This window comes from Conger conger, chromosome 9, assembly GCF_963514075.1.
Source record: "Conger conger chromosome 9, fConCon1.1, whole genome shotgun sequence".
Classification (NCBI taxonomy): Eukaryota; Metazoa; Chordata; class Actinopteri; order Anguilliformes; family Congridae; genus Conger; species Conger conger.
Genome location: NC_083768.1, coordinates 18,580,386 through 18,596,896, shown reverse-complemented (window position 1 = coordinate 18,596,896; position 16,511 = coordinate 18,580,386). Strand labels below are relative to the sequence as shown.

The following is a 16,511-nucleotide window of genomic DNA, read 5'->3' as shown; positions in this document are numbered from 1 at the left end:
TAAATAAATAAGAATAACAAATTGCTCAAATTCGCTGGAATGCATCCATCCAGGCAAGAACAAGACATCAAAGTGCCTCTGGCGCAACGCTGCAAAAAATAAATAAAGAAATAAGAAAAAGGTTATGTTTTATCCTTGAAAGCCTCTTAATTTTAATTAAGTGGACCTTGGTGGACAACCTTATAAATCAGTTGAAAATGATCTGGACAACATTCTCATTCCATCACAACTGGCTACAATGACAACAGAGTACAGCGTGCGTGCGTGCGTGCGTGCGTGCGTGCGTGCGTGCGTGCGTGCGTGCGTGCGTGCGTGCGTGCGTGCGTGCGTGCGTGCGTGCGTGCGTGCGTGCGTGCGTGCGTGCGTGCGTGCGTGCGTGCGTGCGTGCGTGCGTGCGTGCGTGCGTGCGTGCGTGCGTGCGTGCGTGCGTGCGTGCGTGCGTGCGTGCGTGCGTGCGTGCGTGCGTGCGTGCGTGCGTGAGTTCGTTCGTTCGTTGTAACAGGGAAGGAAGCCTTTTCTCGTATGAACAGCAATGTGCAAAGCAACGCTGTCGATTTGTGAGGCCAGAATCACAGACAAGATTTTTAAGTGGGCCTGGAACCACTTTCAGAGTAACGGCATCTAATACAAGTGATAATGATATCAAGCGTAATAACATTTCTTCCCTTGTTCCTCTGTTCTCTAGCTCAGTCACAAGAGAAGCTATATTGCATTCGCCGCTATTATTGTCTTTGTCGTCATCCAGGGGAGGGATCTGCAAGCAGCTAATTACGCCCAACTGGGCTGCCCATTCCCCCAACATGGCTGAATGACAGAGCTCAGATCTGGACCGTGGAAGTACACGTTAGTGAGCTGAGATAGCAGAGCGCCCTCTGCTGGGCGGGGAGCGCTGGGCGCTGTGAGGCCGCTGCAGGCACCTGGCTCGCAGGTGTAACCATGGCGACGCCGATCCGGGTGTTATCTCTGCGCTCTGCCTGCAGAAAGGAATCTGAAATGCATTGTTCTCAACTGATTGTAGGGTTCCTCTCGTGTGAAAATATAGGGGTGGAAAGGAAGGACATTCTTCCTCTCTCGCATTCATTCCCCCCACCCTCCCTCTCTTCTTCTCTTCCTCCCTCCCTCCCTCTCTTCCTCTCTTCGTATCTCTATAGAAGGCAATATAACACATCTCTCTAACACGTCCACCACAGCGAAGCATTAATTAGTGATTTGGGGATTTATCTCTTGGCACCATCTTTGCTGTGGTGCAGCCAGTTATTCACCCATCTCGAGTAAAGTGACATCGAGTATTTCCATCCATGCAATGAGCAGGGATCAAGAGTGCAAATATAACAATCACCAATTACCATAAAACCTACTACTGTAAATAATTACAGTCTCAATTCAGGGAACTAGGCTACAGCTGTCACACTTCTGTCACAGAGCTCCATTTAGTGATTATCAGCTGCGTACAAACAGCGAAGCTGACCTAGCACTTGTTCGCTGGTGTGGTTACTGTTGCTGCACTTAGTGCCATAGCAGCCCATGGTCTGGGGAGAGGTGAGGATTATATGCACTGTTGGACATGCAGGCTACAGAGGAGGAAATGAGTGTGTTATTTCCAGTCAGCATTAACCATTGTTTGAGGGGAAGGAAAAAAACAAAAAACAAAAAACAACGTGAGGTGCCAAGCGTGGAGCCGAGGAGAACACCTTTGCACCCACATCCTGAAGGTCATTTTAGTTTTAACACCAGGGGTTAAAATATCCCCACCCAGGAACCAATACACCCAGAGTCCCAGTGTGCCAACTCCTGCACTCAAATTCTAACTCAAAACTCAAATCGCTCCTAGCGCAAAGGCTGCCCACCACAAATTAAGAAACTGCTGTACCCATGGCAACGGAACAAAGTCATCAGGTCAGCACCGAACCTCTAGTATAAATAACAAAGCAGTTCGTGCGGATAGCCTGCCACACCCACTGGAACAAAGGTGGGCAGTATCTTGTATCTAGATCCTCTCAAATTTTCCAACAACACAGTCAGGAATCTTCAGTCATGATTAAATGGTCTGACTCCCAGACACAAGACCTAGTTGTCTGATGCATGGTCATTAGAACACATGATGAGAGCAACTCAATCAATTGTTCAGCTCATGTGAAAGTATTTCGTCAGGGCAGGGTGCTTTTGTGGCTTCCATACAATACCATTTTCTCTATATGACCTACTACTCCCAGCTTCTGAGTCTCTTGATTAACCAATCACTGTCTACACGCATCATCAAAATATACTAAAGTAACTAAAGGCATAAAGATAAAATGCCATGGCGCATCAAAACTAATTGGATTATTTCAAATAATGTCTCACACATATATCACTGTGTAAAGTCACGGAGTCGTTTGTGAGCAGACCGGTGGACCGGCATGCCTTATAAAGCCAGTGGGCACTATTAAAAGCAGATGACCTAAGTTCACAAAAGCAGAAAAGCGCAATAAAAGAGAGGGTCCCAAACACTGGGAGCCCCATCCTTCCACGCAGCTCAGCCGGGCACAGGGCGCTCTATTTATTGCCCAAGCGGCCGAGGGCCGGTGGGTGTGGAGTCGTCGTTAGCGTTGGAGCCCTCCCACGCGCGGTTTATTTATAGAAGACGCCGTGTTTCCAGACCGCCGGTGCGGGTCCTCGCCTGTCAGCCCGAACGCACAGCCTGCCGCAGCAGAACAGCTCTTCCAATCCTCAGAAGCAGCAAGCAGGCACGAGGATCCTTAGTCAGGAATAAAAGCGCCACCACCAAAAACTCGTAATTCCATTCATAAAGGTCAGCAACACTCAACAATATTATATAACTATACATTAGGGGAGGCAGAAAGATTAAAAAGTCCCAACGCTAAAGTCCCAGTGCTAAAGTCCTTGTGCTAAAGTCCTAGCACTACAGTCCCAACGCTAAAGTCCCAACCCTATAGGGGTATCTTGCTGTGCCACCCAAGCCCTAGCTTTGGACCATGAGGCGGACCTTTTAGGAACTGTGGGCTGAGCTCTCCAGCTTTGCAGGTCATGGACACCGGCCAACTGGGCCACACTGCCCATGTCCAGAGAAAGCTCCTGCTGCAAAAAGACCATCAATTGCGCCCACATTAATATTCCCCTCAGGAAACAAAAGAGGAACGGTGGCCTTAAAAGAGCGCAGACTCACGCAGAAGAACATCGTTTATAGCCGTCCTTAATTAGGAGCAACCGGGTGTTCACCTGGAAAATTGAATCCAGTGTCGGTAAAAGAATCATACACAAGACATTGGCTGATAAGTGGGTAGCAAGCCAGCCCCTTGCAGCTCCACAGCTGTCAACAGCGCAGAAGAATACATGCACTTGAAAATGTACATAATTTAAACGGGTATGCTAATGTTACTAGTAAAAGTAATATGCATAGTGCCCAATAGTAATTACAATTTGTAATTTCATTTAATTTCTGACGTCACAGGAGAATAGGACCCTGGGTTCCTTGGCCATTCTCTCAACAGACATGCTACATGCAAACAAAATAATTCAGAGGACAGTGGCAGCAAACCCCAAGGGCTTTTAAGCCATTCCTATCACTACGGAAACAGCAAAGTCGTTGTCAGCAGGCTCCTCGGGAGGTGGCAAACAGCGCACCGGTCAGACTACGTCTGTCTGCACCGCTGACCCGCCCACTTGCGCGCCTGTCAATCGCAGGTCAATCAACCCCGCCGCCCATCAAGGGCCCCGGGCCAATCAGAGCAGGTTCAGTCAGGCTGCAAATTGAGTGAGCGGGGACGCTGAAAAATGGTGTTAAAAGGAACATGGGTAATTTGCGCCGCACAAAAGCAGAGAAGGCAGACAGAAAAAGAGAAGCCCTAAGAGAAAGAGACTGGGGGCGCACGCCCGTTCAGTCTGAAAAATGGAAAGCCAAGCTCTTTCAGCCATTCCTTTCTTATTTCATGGCCTGCAGGTAAAAGGCACCAGTGCTGATGTAAATTCCATTTTCGCAAATTCCATTCCCCTTCCATTACCTTCTCATTTGCCCGGCTGTGGCAGGACTGGGCGCTTCATCTGTAGTGGCGCCCGTAGAGAGAGGGCCCCCCCCTCACTCTGTTCCATCAGACATTTCATCACGCGGGAGATACCGACTCCAACATCACGCCATACTTGATTTCACATTTCTGAAGGCAATAATTCAGAGCTGCAGCAGGTGATTGAGCCAGGCTCCAGAGCAAAATATTAGCAGTAGATACACGGCTCGCGTGGGGAGAGAGCGAGGCAGACGGATACAAACAGAAAGAGAGATGGAAAGACAGCTATGGAGACAGAAAATGAGCAGTGTAGAGGTCGTGGAGTGACGGAAAAGATGAGGTTAAGGTGGTGTGGCTTGTCTAAGAGGAATCTAACACACCTGTTCATCAAGGCCTTTCCGTGTCACACGTAATTAACTACCCAGGGTGTGTACGGCCCTTCAGTCACGCAACTCCACCAGCGACACCGCTCATTCCTGCACGCTAAGCAGTCCGGCATGGACACCACGTCACGGCAAATGGAAAATAAAAAAGAACGCAGGCTACGCGGTGTTGATACTCAGGCGGCTGCTCTCCGAGTTTCCAGGCAGTGACGCGGTCCCCTCCCCCTGCGAGCGGTAACCGCGCGGTGCGTCCCGTAGGAGCGGAGCGTGACGATGACAAACACGACCTCGACGGCGGTGTCATGCGCGGTCACATTCCTGGAAGCACTGCGCCCTCGTAGGCACGCATACCTTTCGCCGCAAGCCTGGGCCACGCCCTTCCAGCGCGCCCTTCCAGCGCGCCCTCGCACGCGTAAATCAGGCTGGGAACGTGCGGCGTTCGATCCGGCAACGTGACCGGCGTCGCACCTCTGAAACGGAGGCGGAAATCTGTGAATGAGCCTGCGAGCTGAGAGCCAGCCAGCAGCTGTGCGCGTGGTCCTCCCACGCCGCCACGGCGCGTCAGGGAGAGGCTGCCAGCTCAGCACCCCGCCCGAACCCAAAGCATCGCACCGAAACCAGTCAGCCAACGCCTGCGTACTGTCCAGTCTGGGGTGGGGGGGTGCGACCTATAAGGTCCCACGTCTGTCGGTTTTACGCATAGCGCCTTTCCAGGACCGGTCGGTTCAGGTAATTGCCACAAGTATGTTCATGCGGGCGACGTCTCCCCTCCCCTCCCGCTGTGGGGTAGAGGAGCCATGATGGGCTCTCTGTATGTGGGTGTCAATCACGTCTGTGCAAGCGAGCCGGGCTCAAGCTAAATCCTGAAGAGCGAGCTGAGGATACAGATTCAGGTCCTACACCTCGCTATTCAAGGGCCCGAAATCCTGAAAAATAGCAAAAACCTGAACCGGCATGTTCCCGCAGTTGATAACGGACGGTCTAATCACACGGTCTAATCACACGCACATGCGCACGCGCGCGCACACACACACACACACACACACACACACACACACACACACACACACACACACAGACACACACAGACACACACAGACACACAGACAGGGACACACACTCCCACCGCCTGCATGTCATCTGGAGGTGAAGATGAGACACGGTTTGAGGATTAACTGTTCTTCCTGTCACAACTGTAACCATAACTACGGCTCTCCTAACATCTCACTGTGACAGCGAAGGAGAAACTGTTTTAGCACGGTAACAATGGGGTCTCTCTGGCTGTCTGGCAATGAAGTCAGCTCGTTAATTCGTGAAACAAACTCCATGACACTGACACTATGCCGCCTGAACACTTTCTATATTTTATGCACTGCCCTGCACTCTGTGAGGAACTGCCAAAAACCCTTTCAGTACCTGACCTCAGATTTAGAAGATTGGGTATTTGCAGCAGTAGTTTCACAAAATTGGCATATGCAATAATGATAATAGACATTGATACGCATATAGACCTACTAATAACTTGTCTGCTGCCCTTGTAAGATCGAGAGACGGTAGAAATGTTCTGTTTCAGACATAAAACTCTGCACAAAAGGCAATGCTGTTGTGGTGCAGGTGAAAAAAAAAAAAAAAGCCATCAGACATTCAAGTGAAATGGTCTCCACTGGCTATTCCTGCCCGCGGTAATGCACATTTATTTACTCACACGAAGGACAGAAAACACCGGCAGCTCTCACACACAGATCTCTGCCAGGGCCGATGGGGCAGCAATACAACACAATCCATAATAACATTCTGCACAGACCCGACCCTACACTGCCCTCAAAGCACACCAGTGGGAGATAAAAGTGAAGGCCGCACCAATCCCATTAAGACAAATCACCCGATACACACACAGACGCACCTCTGAATTACAGACAGACAGGTCGACCGAAACTGGTGTGAAACCGCAAGCGTACGCAATTACACATTTGGATATGTCCCAGTAGCAATGCAAAACTGTGAGCCTAAAACAAAAATGAGTCACTCTTTCCATTAATGCATTTTGTTTTTAACTGTAAAAGTGAGACGGAGGCGTGACTTGTTCCAGACATAAAAATGAAATGACCTTGACATTGTGTATCACTCTGGATAGGAGCATCAGCCAAGTGGCAAAATCAGCTAAAATGTAGGCAAAATGTAAATTACTGCCACTTTGATTATTGGTTATTAAATTCATATCCATAAAGGAATAGAACTGGTCTCTCTTCATGCCAGTTTTAAAGTTAGGATTGTTCTGAAACATTACATTACATTAATGGCATTTGGCAGACGCTCTTATCCAGAGCGACGTACAACAAAGTGCAAAGTGCATACCCATAACCAGGGAAACATAGCACTGCATATGTCTATCCCTGTGCCAGGACCCAGACTGCGAGCTTACCAACAGCCGGGGCATCGTACTCATCTCCTAGCAGGATCTCCGGTGCAGAGTAAGCCAGGGACCCACAGCTGGTGGTCAGCTTCTTTCCGGGCTGGAACTTGTTGCTGAAGCCGAAGTCGGTGAGCTTGACCAGGCCCTGCTTCTCGAAGAAGACCACGTTCTCCGGCTTGAGGTCTCGGTGGACCACGTGGAGCCGATGGCAGTAGGAGATGGCGTGGACGATCTGGGCGAAGTAGTTCTTGGCCAGCTCCTCGCTCAGGCCCTCCTCGTGCTTCATGATGTAGTCGAACATGTCCCCGCCGTCGCCCAGCTCCAGGATCAGGTAGAGCTTGGTCTGCGTGTCGATGACCTCGTAGAGGCGCACGATGTTGGGGTGCTGCACCAGCTTCATGCAGCGCACCTCCTGAAACAGGTGCCCCGTGGCCACGGTGTCCAGCTTGGTCTTGTCGATGACTTTCACGGCCACCTTCTCCCCGGTGAAGACGTGGCGGGCCAGCTTGACCACGGCGAAGTGGCCTCGCCCCAGGGTTTTGTCCAGGTCGTACAGTCCGGCGATCTTGCCGTCGTACCCGCGCTTGAAGCCTGCCATGGCTGGTCTCGGGCCGGTCGGGAGGTAGGTTGGGCTCAGCCCCCCAGTGGGGTGAGGGTTTATAGCAAGGGGAGGGGTCGGCTCACTTCAGCACGTCTGCTACCGACCTGGAGCCCATGGTGCCAGCTTTCAAACAGACCTGTGCCATGGAAGCAACAACAAAAAATGTCATTCCATCTGTAAGAAATATATGGATTCAGAAATTACTTGGGGTAATCAGCGACATGTGACACCTTTACCACCAAAGCCATTTCAAAACCCAGGGGAAACCCTGGAACTCCCAGTTTACTGCAGGAAGAAGTAAAATCATAGCCTGCATTACTATCCATTTCTGCAGAAGAACATCTTAGTATCGGTCATTAAATAATAAGCTTCTCACAGGGCACTTCACACAGACGGTGTTCTTTGAATCAACCAGAGAAACCTGGGAAATATAGGTATTTTGGCAACAAAGTTAGAACAACTGGAAAATAATGGATATTAAAATGGGAAACTGTTGAAGGTTTGAACACATCTACATTACATTTTAAATTGGCATTCTACTGAAAACAGCGACTCGACATGAATTGTATGTAAACACTGCATCTCATGACATGTAGGGCGTTATTTTCCTGTAAATGATCCAACCCCACCGCAAAAAGAAATACCATGTAATTTAGTCACCAGAATTCTACCCACACATGCTATGTTGTACATTCTCAAAATATTCGCCTGAGGAGATAATGAACATCATGCAAAGAGCATGCTAATGATAATGAATTAATGAACTCAGTGTCTTCAGAGCCCAAAAAATGCCATTTTGTGTATGAAAGAACAGGCTACTTCAAAACTTCGGAGCTAAAGCCCAGCATATCTTACAGGCAGCTCTACATAGAGTATACACTGATATATTATTTCCTAAGAATAACTTATTCCAAAAATGACTCATTGTTTAACTGTTCAAGAAATTCAGCATAATAATTACCATTGTTGTATTTTAATTCACAGAGGATGACAACCTGGGATATACAACTACTGTACAAACATCATTTTCATCCACTTCATGACACAAAATACTGATAAAAAGTAAGGTTGACTCCAGATCCCTGAACTAAGACCTCTTAAAGACTGGCTTCAAACATACAAGAGTTCTGAGGTGGACAATGAATGTGTAATCTTACACCAAAAAGGAGAGATAATTCTTGAGCACGTTTCCAAAGCCAAAATAAATCCTCAGCAATCAGGTGGATTCATCGCATAAAGAACACACAAGCCCCTGCATTCAAACCAGCCATCCATGCCTCAGATTCTGTAACAGGCTTATCTTGTTTACAGAGACTGATGGTATGGGAATGTGCTAGTCATGGCACAATGCCAATGGCTTCGGCAGGTTTCATCATTTTGGTCAGGTTCAAACACACAAAGGCACCTAATAAAGTGATGAAGCACTATGTTCAACAAGGCCAAACACCATCAACACTCATCGTAGACTTCAGCGAGGCATTATACAGCATTGAACTAAAGAGGTTAATAGGTTGAGTCTTGAAATTCTCTCTTCACCACAGTGTGGTGTTCTTATAAGAACAAGAGCTGAGTATCACAGCACTGCCCAAGCACCAGGGCTCATTTGGACACTAGAGTGAATTATTTTGTTCACAGTTATCTAGCCTTTTCTGACAGCGAAGAGTGCTGGTGCTTCAACTCACACCATGCATGGAACATGGAACATCCACCCAAATCGACATCCATTTCACCAATCATAGTGAACAGCTTTTGGTGTGTGTTAGTGTGTGTATGGGGGGGGGAAACACCTACTGTCAAAAACAAATTAAACAAGTCCCAGAGATATGGCTGGACGTTTTTATCCCTCTGGGTAGTGTTTTTGCCTTAAAAAAAAACTTGAGTAACCTGCTTCACTTAAAACCTGTTGAACCACCTGTGGCCACTAATGTGAACATGGCTGCAGGTCTGAAGTCAAAAAACAGTCATAACAGAAGAATTGATTCTGCTCACCTATAACAGTAGTGTATGCAAGGCAATAGTAGTATTTCTGATATGACTTTGTAAAAGCCTGTCAGGGCATTTTATGAATTCAGTGGATCTCAACAGACAAGTACACATTAATTTGAACAATGTATGTCTAATATTGATTGTTTGATTTTGATTATCTGTCCTGTAATATATTTCCTTAAAGGCATTGTCTTTTGAATGTCCTGACATCAAGGGACATGTAGATCTTACATTCAAACTGATCAGCACAAGTTGTTTTTATTATACAACATTAAAACATATAATCTGTATGCAATTAGCAGGTCATTTTACTTCTCTTAATTTTGTCTCACGCATTAGCATTCTCTTTTTTAATTCCATGCAAGAGAACTTGCACAATGAGTTCAATTTAGGAAAATGGATGAAATCATTATAAAGACCATTTTAAATTCTAGTTAATCACATATTGCGCACTTGCAGTGCACAACATGATTACAGCTAGTATATTAACAATTGATTTTCTAGCAGGTGTGACAGCTTGTTATGAGGAGCATAGGCCATATTGCTGCAAGGCAATCAACCACTTCACAACTAGCAGAACTGCAGTTGTCAACAACACCTCAGGACCTTGTAGCCATAGCAGATAACTTAACCGATTTTATTATGAATACAACTCACATATCCTGTCAGAAAGTTCTCCAATATTTTTTTTTTTTATTGCCAATGGAAACACACTAACAAGCTTAAAGCAAATCTACTTCAAATACTCTAACATTTGTCATGCTGCATACAGGGAAGGCTGGGAAAAGGGGTTAATCAGAAGTCAGCCCAAGCCAGATGGTGCCCCAAAAACAGACCTGTTCATACAATACAATTTGCCAATCTCCTCTTAGCCAACCATGTAACTGGTGTTCCTGCTTCAACACAACTGCCCCCCACCACCCCACTTCCTCAAAACACCTTGACTGCCAGAATCACTTCGTTATCATTGACAAAACTTCTCCTGAAGTGAAACTTTCAGAGATAAAGTCAGGTGCTAGCTCAAGAGAATAAGGTGTGTGGGGAACAAGTCAAGTGTCAAATCACCTCTCCTTTTTCCGTTTAATCAATTTTTACAGGTTATGTATTACCAGCATCTATAGCAGAGTCCCAGCATAGAACTGAGGATATCAGTCTGGAATGCCTTCATCTCAAATGTTATATCTTAGGTTAGCAGTTTCCATAAAACTATCAGAGAAACTATCTGGGTGAGACTGAACCTTGCAACCCACGTTAGTACTCACAAATGCCATGCGGAAATTTCAGTGGCAAGTTCAATGCCTCAACACAAGAAGTAAATGCTAACTTCCAAAGTTAACACCGAACGTAGCTAATTCAAGAATCAAATCTCTGCTATTCCTAATTTCCTATTCCCATTGATTGCACCTCAATGACCTTATAGTTAAACAGAAAAGAAGGTTGCATCCTGCAGACATTACTCCTGCAACATCTACACAATGTTTACCAAGCGTTTTTTTCTGACTAGTTGTGAGAATCCTTCCATTTTGTGTGTCACAGAGGCAATGCACTACTGGATTATTTTGTATGCATGACATACTCGTACCTTTCTCTGCTGTGTAGGAGCCAATACAAAGGACATTATCGAGACGGAGTAAAACTGTAAGCAGTCTTGTGACCGATGACAGTTCTGAAGACAGCAAGAAGTACCCCAAGAAGTGCTGGAAAATATGTGTTGGCATTTCCACTGACATTCAAGAGAACTGTAGAATGCCGTTCTATTTTAATGTAAATCTCCAGAGACAAAGGGTAGTAATGTTATGGTTTCATTTGCTAAGCAGCATCCGGCCCAATTGCTCAGAAGTTAGGCTACATGTCATTGTCATCTAACAAGAAACCTTTCCACAAATCAAAATACTGAGGAGCTACTCCACATTTGGAAACTGCAAACCTACATAAAACGGCACAGTACTTGTTCATCCACTGAAGTGTCCTGAAAGACCAAAATATAAGGGGTGTCGGTGAATTATTTACACACTGCTAACTGTGGTGCCACACCTGCGTTCCATTTTGTAATACACGAGGTGGTGCGGCTGGTTTTCGATACTGTGGTATCAAGACGTAGTCGACGCTGTGAACCATTTGTTTCGTTTAAGGCACACGTTCATCAAAGAATACATAAGGTATGCTGTGGAAAATGGTAATTAGCAAGCGAGTACAGTTACCTAAAGATAGCTAGATATCAATAACGACCTCGATTGTGTCGTAGCTATTAAGGGATTGTTATAACGCGTGGTGGGTTACTAGTTACTCTCAATGCGCCTTTTAAGTGACGCACGAAAATAAACAAATAACAATCACTACAAGCTAGCTAGATGTGGCAACAAGCCTAGCTATTTATCCAGAACGTTAACCATCAGATAAACCTCCCATCAACACGACCAGTAGGTTCATACTGCAAATAATGTTAGACTGGCAACGATTTAATTTGGCAAACGTTAGCAGAACAGCTGCAAACGTCAAACAAAGTAGCGTGGTAACATCCCTGAGTTAAAGAGATAACGTTACCATTTGCAAGAGAAAAAGATAATGTAATCATAGCGCTAAGTGATTAGCTAGCTACATAAATGCTAGTCTAGTAAGGTTGTCTTGATCTCGGATGACAGGCTGGGAACTAGCTAGCCTAGCTAGCTCACATACACCGGCATTAGCTCGCTAGCTGGCTATAGGTAACTCGGGGTACCAACTCTTAATTCAGTTTTGTGAAATTGACAAGCAAATTTCCATGTCCCCGTCTTTAATGCGATCAGTAATGTTACTATAGCTACAATCGCAAAACACTGTGGTAAAAGACAGCATGCTAGCTAACGTTAGCTAGCGACATAAAACGGCAGTCTCCAGGGTGCTGACTGGCAACTTACTAGTAACATTACATACCATAAAAAAATTAATACTGCAGTTTATAATCCAGCACTAGCGAACGTTAAAACTGTAACTTAGGTAGCTAGCACTAGTTGGGAAAACACACAGACAACGCTTAGCTAGTTCCATTGGGGCATCATTGCACACACAAAATGAAATTGCCAGTTAGCTAATGTTAGCTACCGTTAAAATAAAGTCAATCATCGTGCACTAGCTACCCTGCCTGGGTCAGTGCATCCCTAGAGCTTGCATTGAAAGAGCACAGGTTAGCTGATCTAGTTCGCTACAGAATATGGAGCGAATTACCATCAGTTAATAGTAACTTAATCAGATGGAACAGTTACGTGATGTGATCCGATAGCTAGCTAGCTAGCTAACGTTACTTAACCAACAAACGACAGCCTGTGAAGGCCCTGGACGGATCATCGTCACTTAGCCTACGTTAGCATAACTACCCTGCTAGATGACCAGCGTCGCAGGAGCGAGACAAACCGGACACTAACGTGCTAACGTTAGCTATCTATTAAGAGCAGCAGCGGTACAGTAACGTACCAGAGTGCAGAGACAAAGGCAACAGAGGGGTCCTCCGAGCTAGGATCATTCTGAAAATCAAAATAAACGCTAATCGACGTTTCGATGAGCTTGACTTACCCCTTTCTTCAGAAAACATTGAAACCTTCCAAAACGTGTGATCTGACCCTTCAAAGTCTGTGACCAGTCTGTCTTGTTCCTATCTTGCACTGATTTCGTAAGGCCAACTAGCTAATATGACTTCCGTTTATACCGTGCCCTTACAATGAGAATATTAAGCTAGCGTACTTGCTGGCTGGCTAAGTCTAATCACCAAAGAGCTCTCCGTTCCCCAGCGACAGCTAAATAACTCAAACTACTGCTGCAGCTCCCCGCGAACTCACCCTCCTCCCTGAAACTATTGCGCCGACGCACTAAACCTCAGCAGCATCTACTGTAACGTCACTACACGTAGCTACGCCAATAAAAAAAAAGAAGACGTTTCCTTACCAAAGATCTTTGACGCTGCTAGACTTAGCTGGATTGAATTTGTACTAATTTAATGTAAGTAAATCGATACATTTTGCAATCGATACATTTTTTTGTAATGACTCACCTACCTGTTCAGCTGCTCTTTATGTCTAAATATATGTGACAAATGTTCTGACCCAGAACAAATAACAATGGTAACATGGCAAAACACAGCATATCGCCAAAGTAGGCCAAGAGCAATACAGGTAGACAACATCTCAGAATACAGTAATTGAGTATTAAGGTGAAAAAAATAAAATAAAACATGAACATTGATTCTAATGATTATTTATAACAATATCACTACACAAGCCACCAAACAGACTTTTAAATGTGCAACATAACACTACATCATATCAAATATAATACATGCTTCTTTTATCTTTTTTTCTTAGGTATTTATTTGAATTTAAATGAAATGCATTCTTGAAAGATTCATTAATTCATATGCAGTGAGTGTAGCTAAAGGTTTGATGTCAAAACACAATGTTTTCTCAGCACCTTGTAGGCAAATATTGCCAGAATTCTGGGGAAAAGGCATGCCTATAACTCCAGTGTGCTGGATAAATCTGTGACTTGATTAGATTTGGAATCAACTCCCTGAACCAATTAACCATATTTGAGCTTTACATTCCTGTGTGCATGGCTTTTTTTATCAATCATTTTCCTCCAAAGAACAATCCACGGTGCCATTTATAAAATGAGTGTGAGGCAAATGGTAACAGAAGTTAAGTGCAAAGCAAACATTCCAAATTAAATTCAGAGTTCAGACATTCTCTGCTGTTAGTTTTCCAGTTGGCTGTTACTTAACCACAGCAATAAATTCAAATGTTCAGGGTCTGTAGTCCAGAAGAAAATTCAATTAATAGTTGAAATGAGATTCTTGCACGAGTATAGTTTGTTAAACAAGAGAAACCTCACTTTTTTTACAGGAGCCTCATCAGAATTACGACATAAACTTTAGTTGTCAAGCGTTCCGCTGGCAGATTTTTCCCCAGCTGTGCTCTCAATTACGGCAGTCCATAATTTAGATAAAAATGGTCATTTTGACCTCCTAATTGTGTGCAGCTGGTGCAAAGCATGTAGTGAAGTTAAAATATATGCCTCTTTTAATAGGTAACTCAGACCCTGACAGTCTTTTTGTGTGTCACAATGAAGGTGAAGTTGGTTTTGAGTTGAGATCTACCATCAAGTTCAGATTGCGTTTTGACCTCGGTTATCTCAGTTAAAATGTAACGTTCTCACAATGCAATGATGTAATTGCAACGTCACGTTTGCAGAAACATTCTGACTATTATAAATATATGTTTCTAGCTTCCCTTCTACATTTTTTTACCCTACGTATTTATTGTATTAAAAAATAATGTACTTCCTGCATAAAATAGGAATATGGGCGCCTGCTTAGTTACAAGCCGTTTGAAAAAGTTACAGTACATTGTTAATGTCCTTCCCATTGCTTGGTTCAGTTGTAACATTTAATGGCTATATACTTGGTTTAATTCATGTTAATAGGGCTTTGCACAACTGACTTCCCCTGCTGCAACAGTAATAAAGGTTGAGGCAGGGGAAGTGGCAATATTTAACAGGCCATTATGTAATATGTACAGGACCCATAAACTTTATGAGATCTTGACGAGTGGAGTGTACATAGCTGTGTCTTACTTTTTTTTAATAGTGAAAATGAAAGACGTAGAATGCGTAGAATTTCAGAATTTCTTAGTATTGGTATGTCCCCCTTTTGCTTTAATGGCAGCGTGCACTTGAGCTGGCATAGAATCCAGAAGTCTGTGCAAAACCTGATGATCCATGTTATTCCAGCATTATTTGACAATGTTCCAAAGAGCATCTTGTGATGTTACTGAATGCTTGGCTTTTGTCAGTCTTCAAGTGTCGCCATAAATATTCAATGGGGTTGAGGTAAGGTGATTGTGGCACTCCTTGCTCTTCTTTGGTCTTTAATAGCTCTTGCAAAGCTTTGAAGTAACTTTAATTTGTTTTCAAATTTAAAAAATCCTAAAACTTTGTTTATTTTCATGATTACATGAAAGAAAAACCCAGAATTGCAATGTGGTTCTTTGTACCCCACTGTATTTCTTTTTCAAAGGACAAAGTATTGAATGGTCCTCCTACTCGACAATACTTATCACAGTATGTCTCCAGAGAAGTAAAACATAACCTTCTCCAGTTCGAGACATTTTCCCTTCGGACAAAGGCTGAGATCAGATACCCCCTCCTGCTAGGCGACCAGCATATGACTTGTTCATATCACAAATCTCCAAGACTATTTAGATCTGCTCCCTCAAAGTCATCACCAGCATGTGCACATATTGAGTTTCGCAGCATTTGACACATTTGCAACGGGCAACTGAATTCAATAAAAGCTTCAATAAAGCTTCAATACTGTTGTGATAGTTCCTTTCATTTCTCTGTGGCCTAGCAACTGCAGAAAATTCCAGGGTGAAACCATTATTGACAGTGGTCCATAAATGTGGAGAAGTGCTAGAAAAAATAAGTATTACCAGCTGTTTATGCTTATTAGAGGCATTTACAGCAAGTATTGAGACACTAACTGGCAGGGTTTTGAGGTTTTTTTGTGGATATTTATTTTCACTTGCGTGGGGTGGAGATGAACACGGGGTGCATACTAAAATTAAAATAAATAAATACCTTTAAATTGTGAAATACTTGTTTGAATTCATCGCTGAAAATGAAAGGAATAGTTTGCATCATAGATTTTTAAAATATAAATTTAAAGTTTGCATAGTTTTTGGGCGCAATGAAGAATATTTCAGGTATTTAACATTTCTGATGATATGCATAAACAATGACAGGTATAGCAAATTATTGGAGGGTTTGTGGCCTAAAGCAAGAAAACTCCATAGCAGCCTTGTGAAGTTATACCTTCAGAAATTTTACATATCCCTGTGTAAAACATACCCAAAAAACGAATTATTAAAAACTACAGAAAGTCAACTCTCCCTTTAAAAATACAACACCATGCCGGGAACAAACCTCAACAGAAAACTAACACCATAGCTACATATGCCTAACTGCAGAAGTCTTGCTCTTAGAACAGGGTATGAACTAAGGTAGCCAGCTGGAAAACGTGCCTTCCTGCGATGCATACGGTGATGATAGGGATCTGCACTGAGATGTTGTTGGTATTTGTTTGTCCAACAGTTTACATG

The 16,511-nt window shown here is 44.2% G+C and overlaps 1 protein-coding gene across 2 annotated transcripts in view; it reads right to left on the bottom strand.

Annotated features, from left to right (window-relative positions):
• The window catches only part of LOC133136897 (SNF-related serine/threonine-protein kinase-like), a 38,196-nt gene extending 24,985 nt beyond the window's left edge, over positions 1–13,211 (bottom strand). The window contains exons 1-2 of one of the 2 annotated variants that reach the window (XM_061254758.1): positions 12,934–13,211; positions 6,807–7,534 (exon numbers count right to left, since the gene is read on the bottom strand). In XM_061254758.1, the coding sequence (XP_061110742.1) occupies positions 6,807–7,395 (589 nt within the window). In that variant the 5' untranslated portion in view covers positions 7,396–7,534; positions 12,934–13,211. Of the gene's footprint in view, positions 1–6,806; positions 7,535–9,387; positions 9,426–12,933 lie in introns of those variants that run through there. The other variant, XM_061254759.1, reaches the window with a different exon arrangement.
• Positions 13,212–16,511: the final 3,300 nt, after the last annotated feature.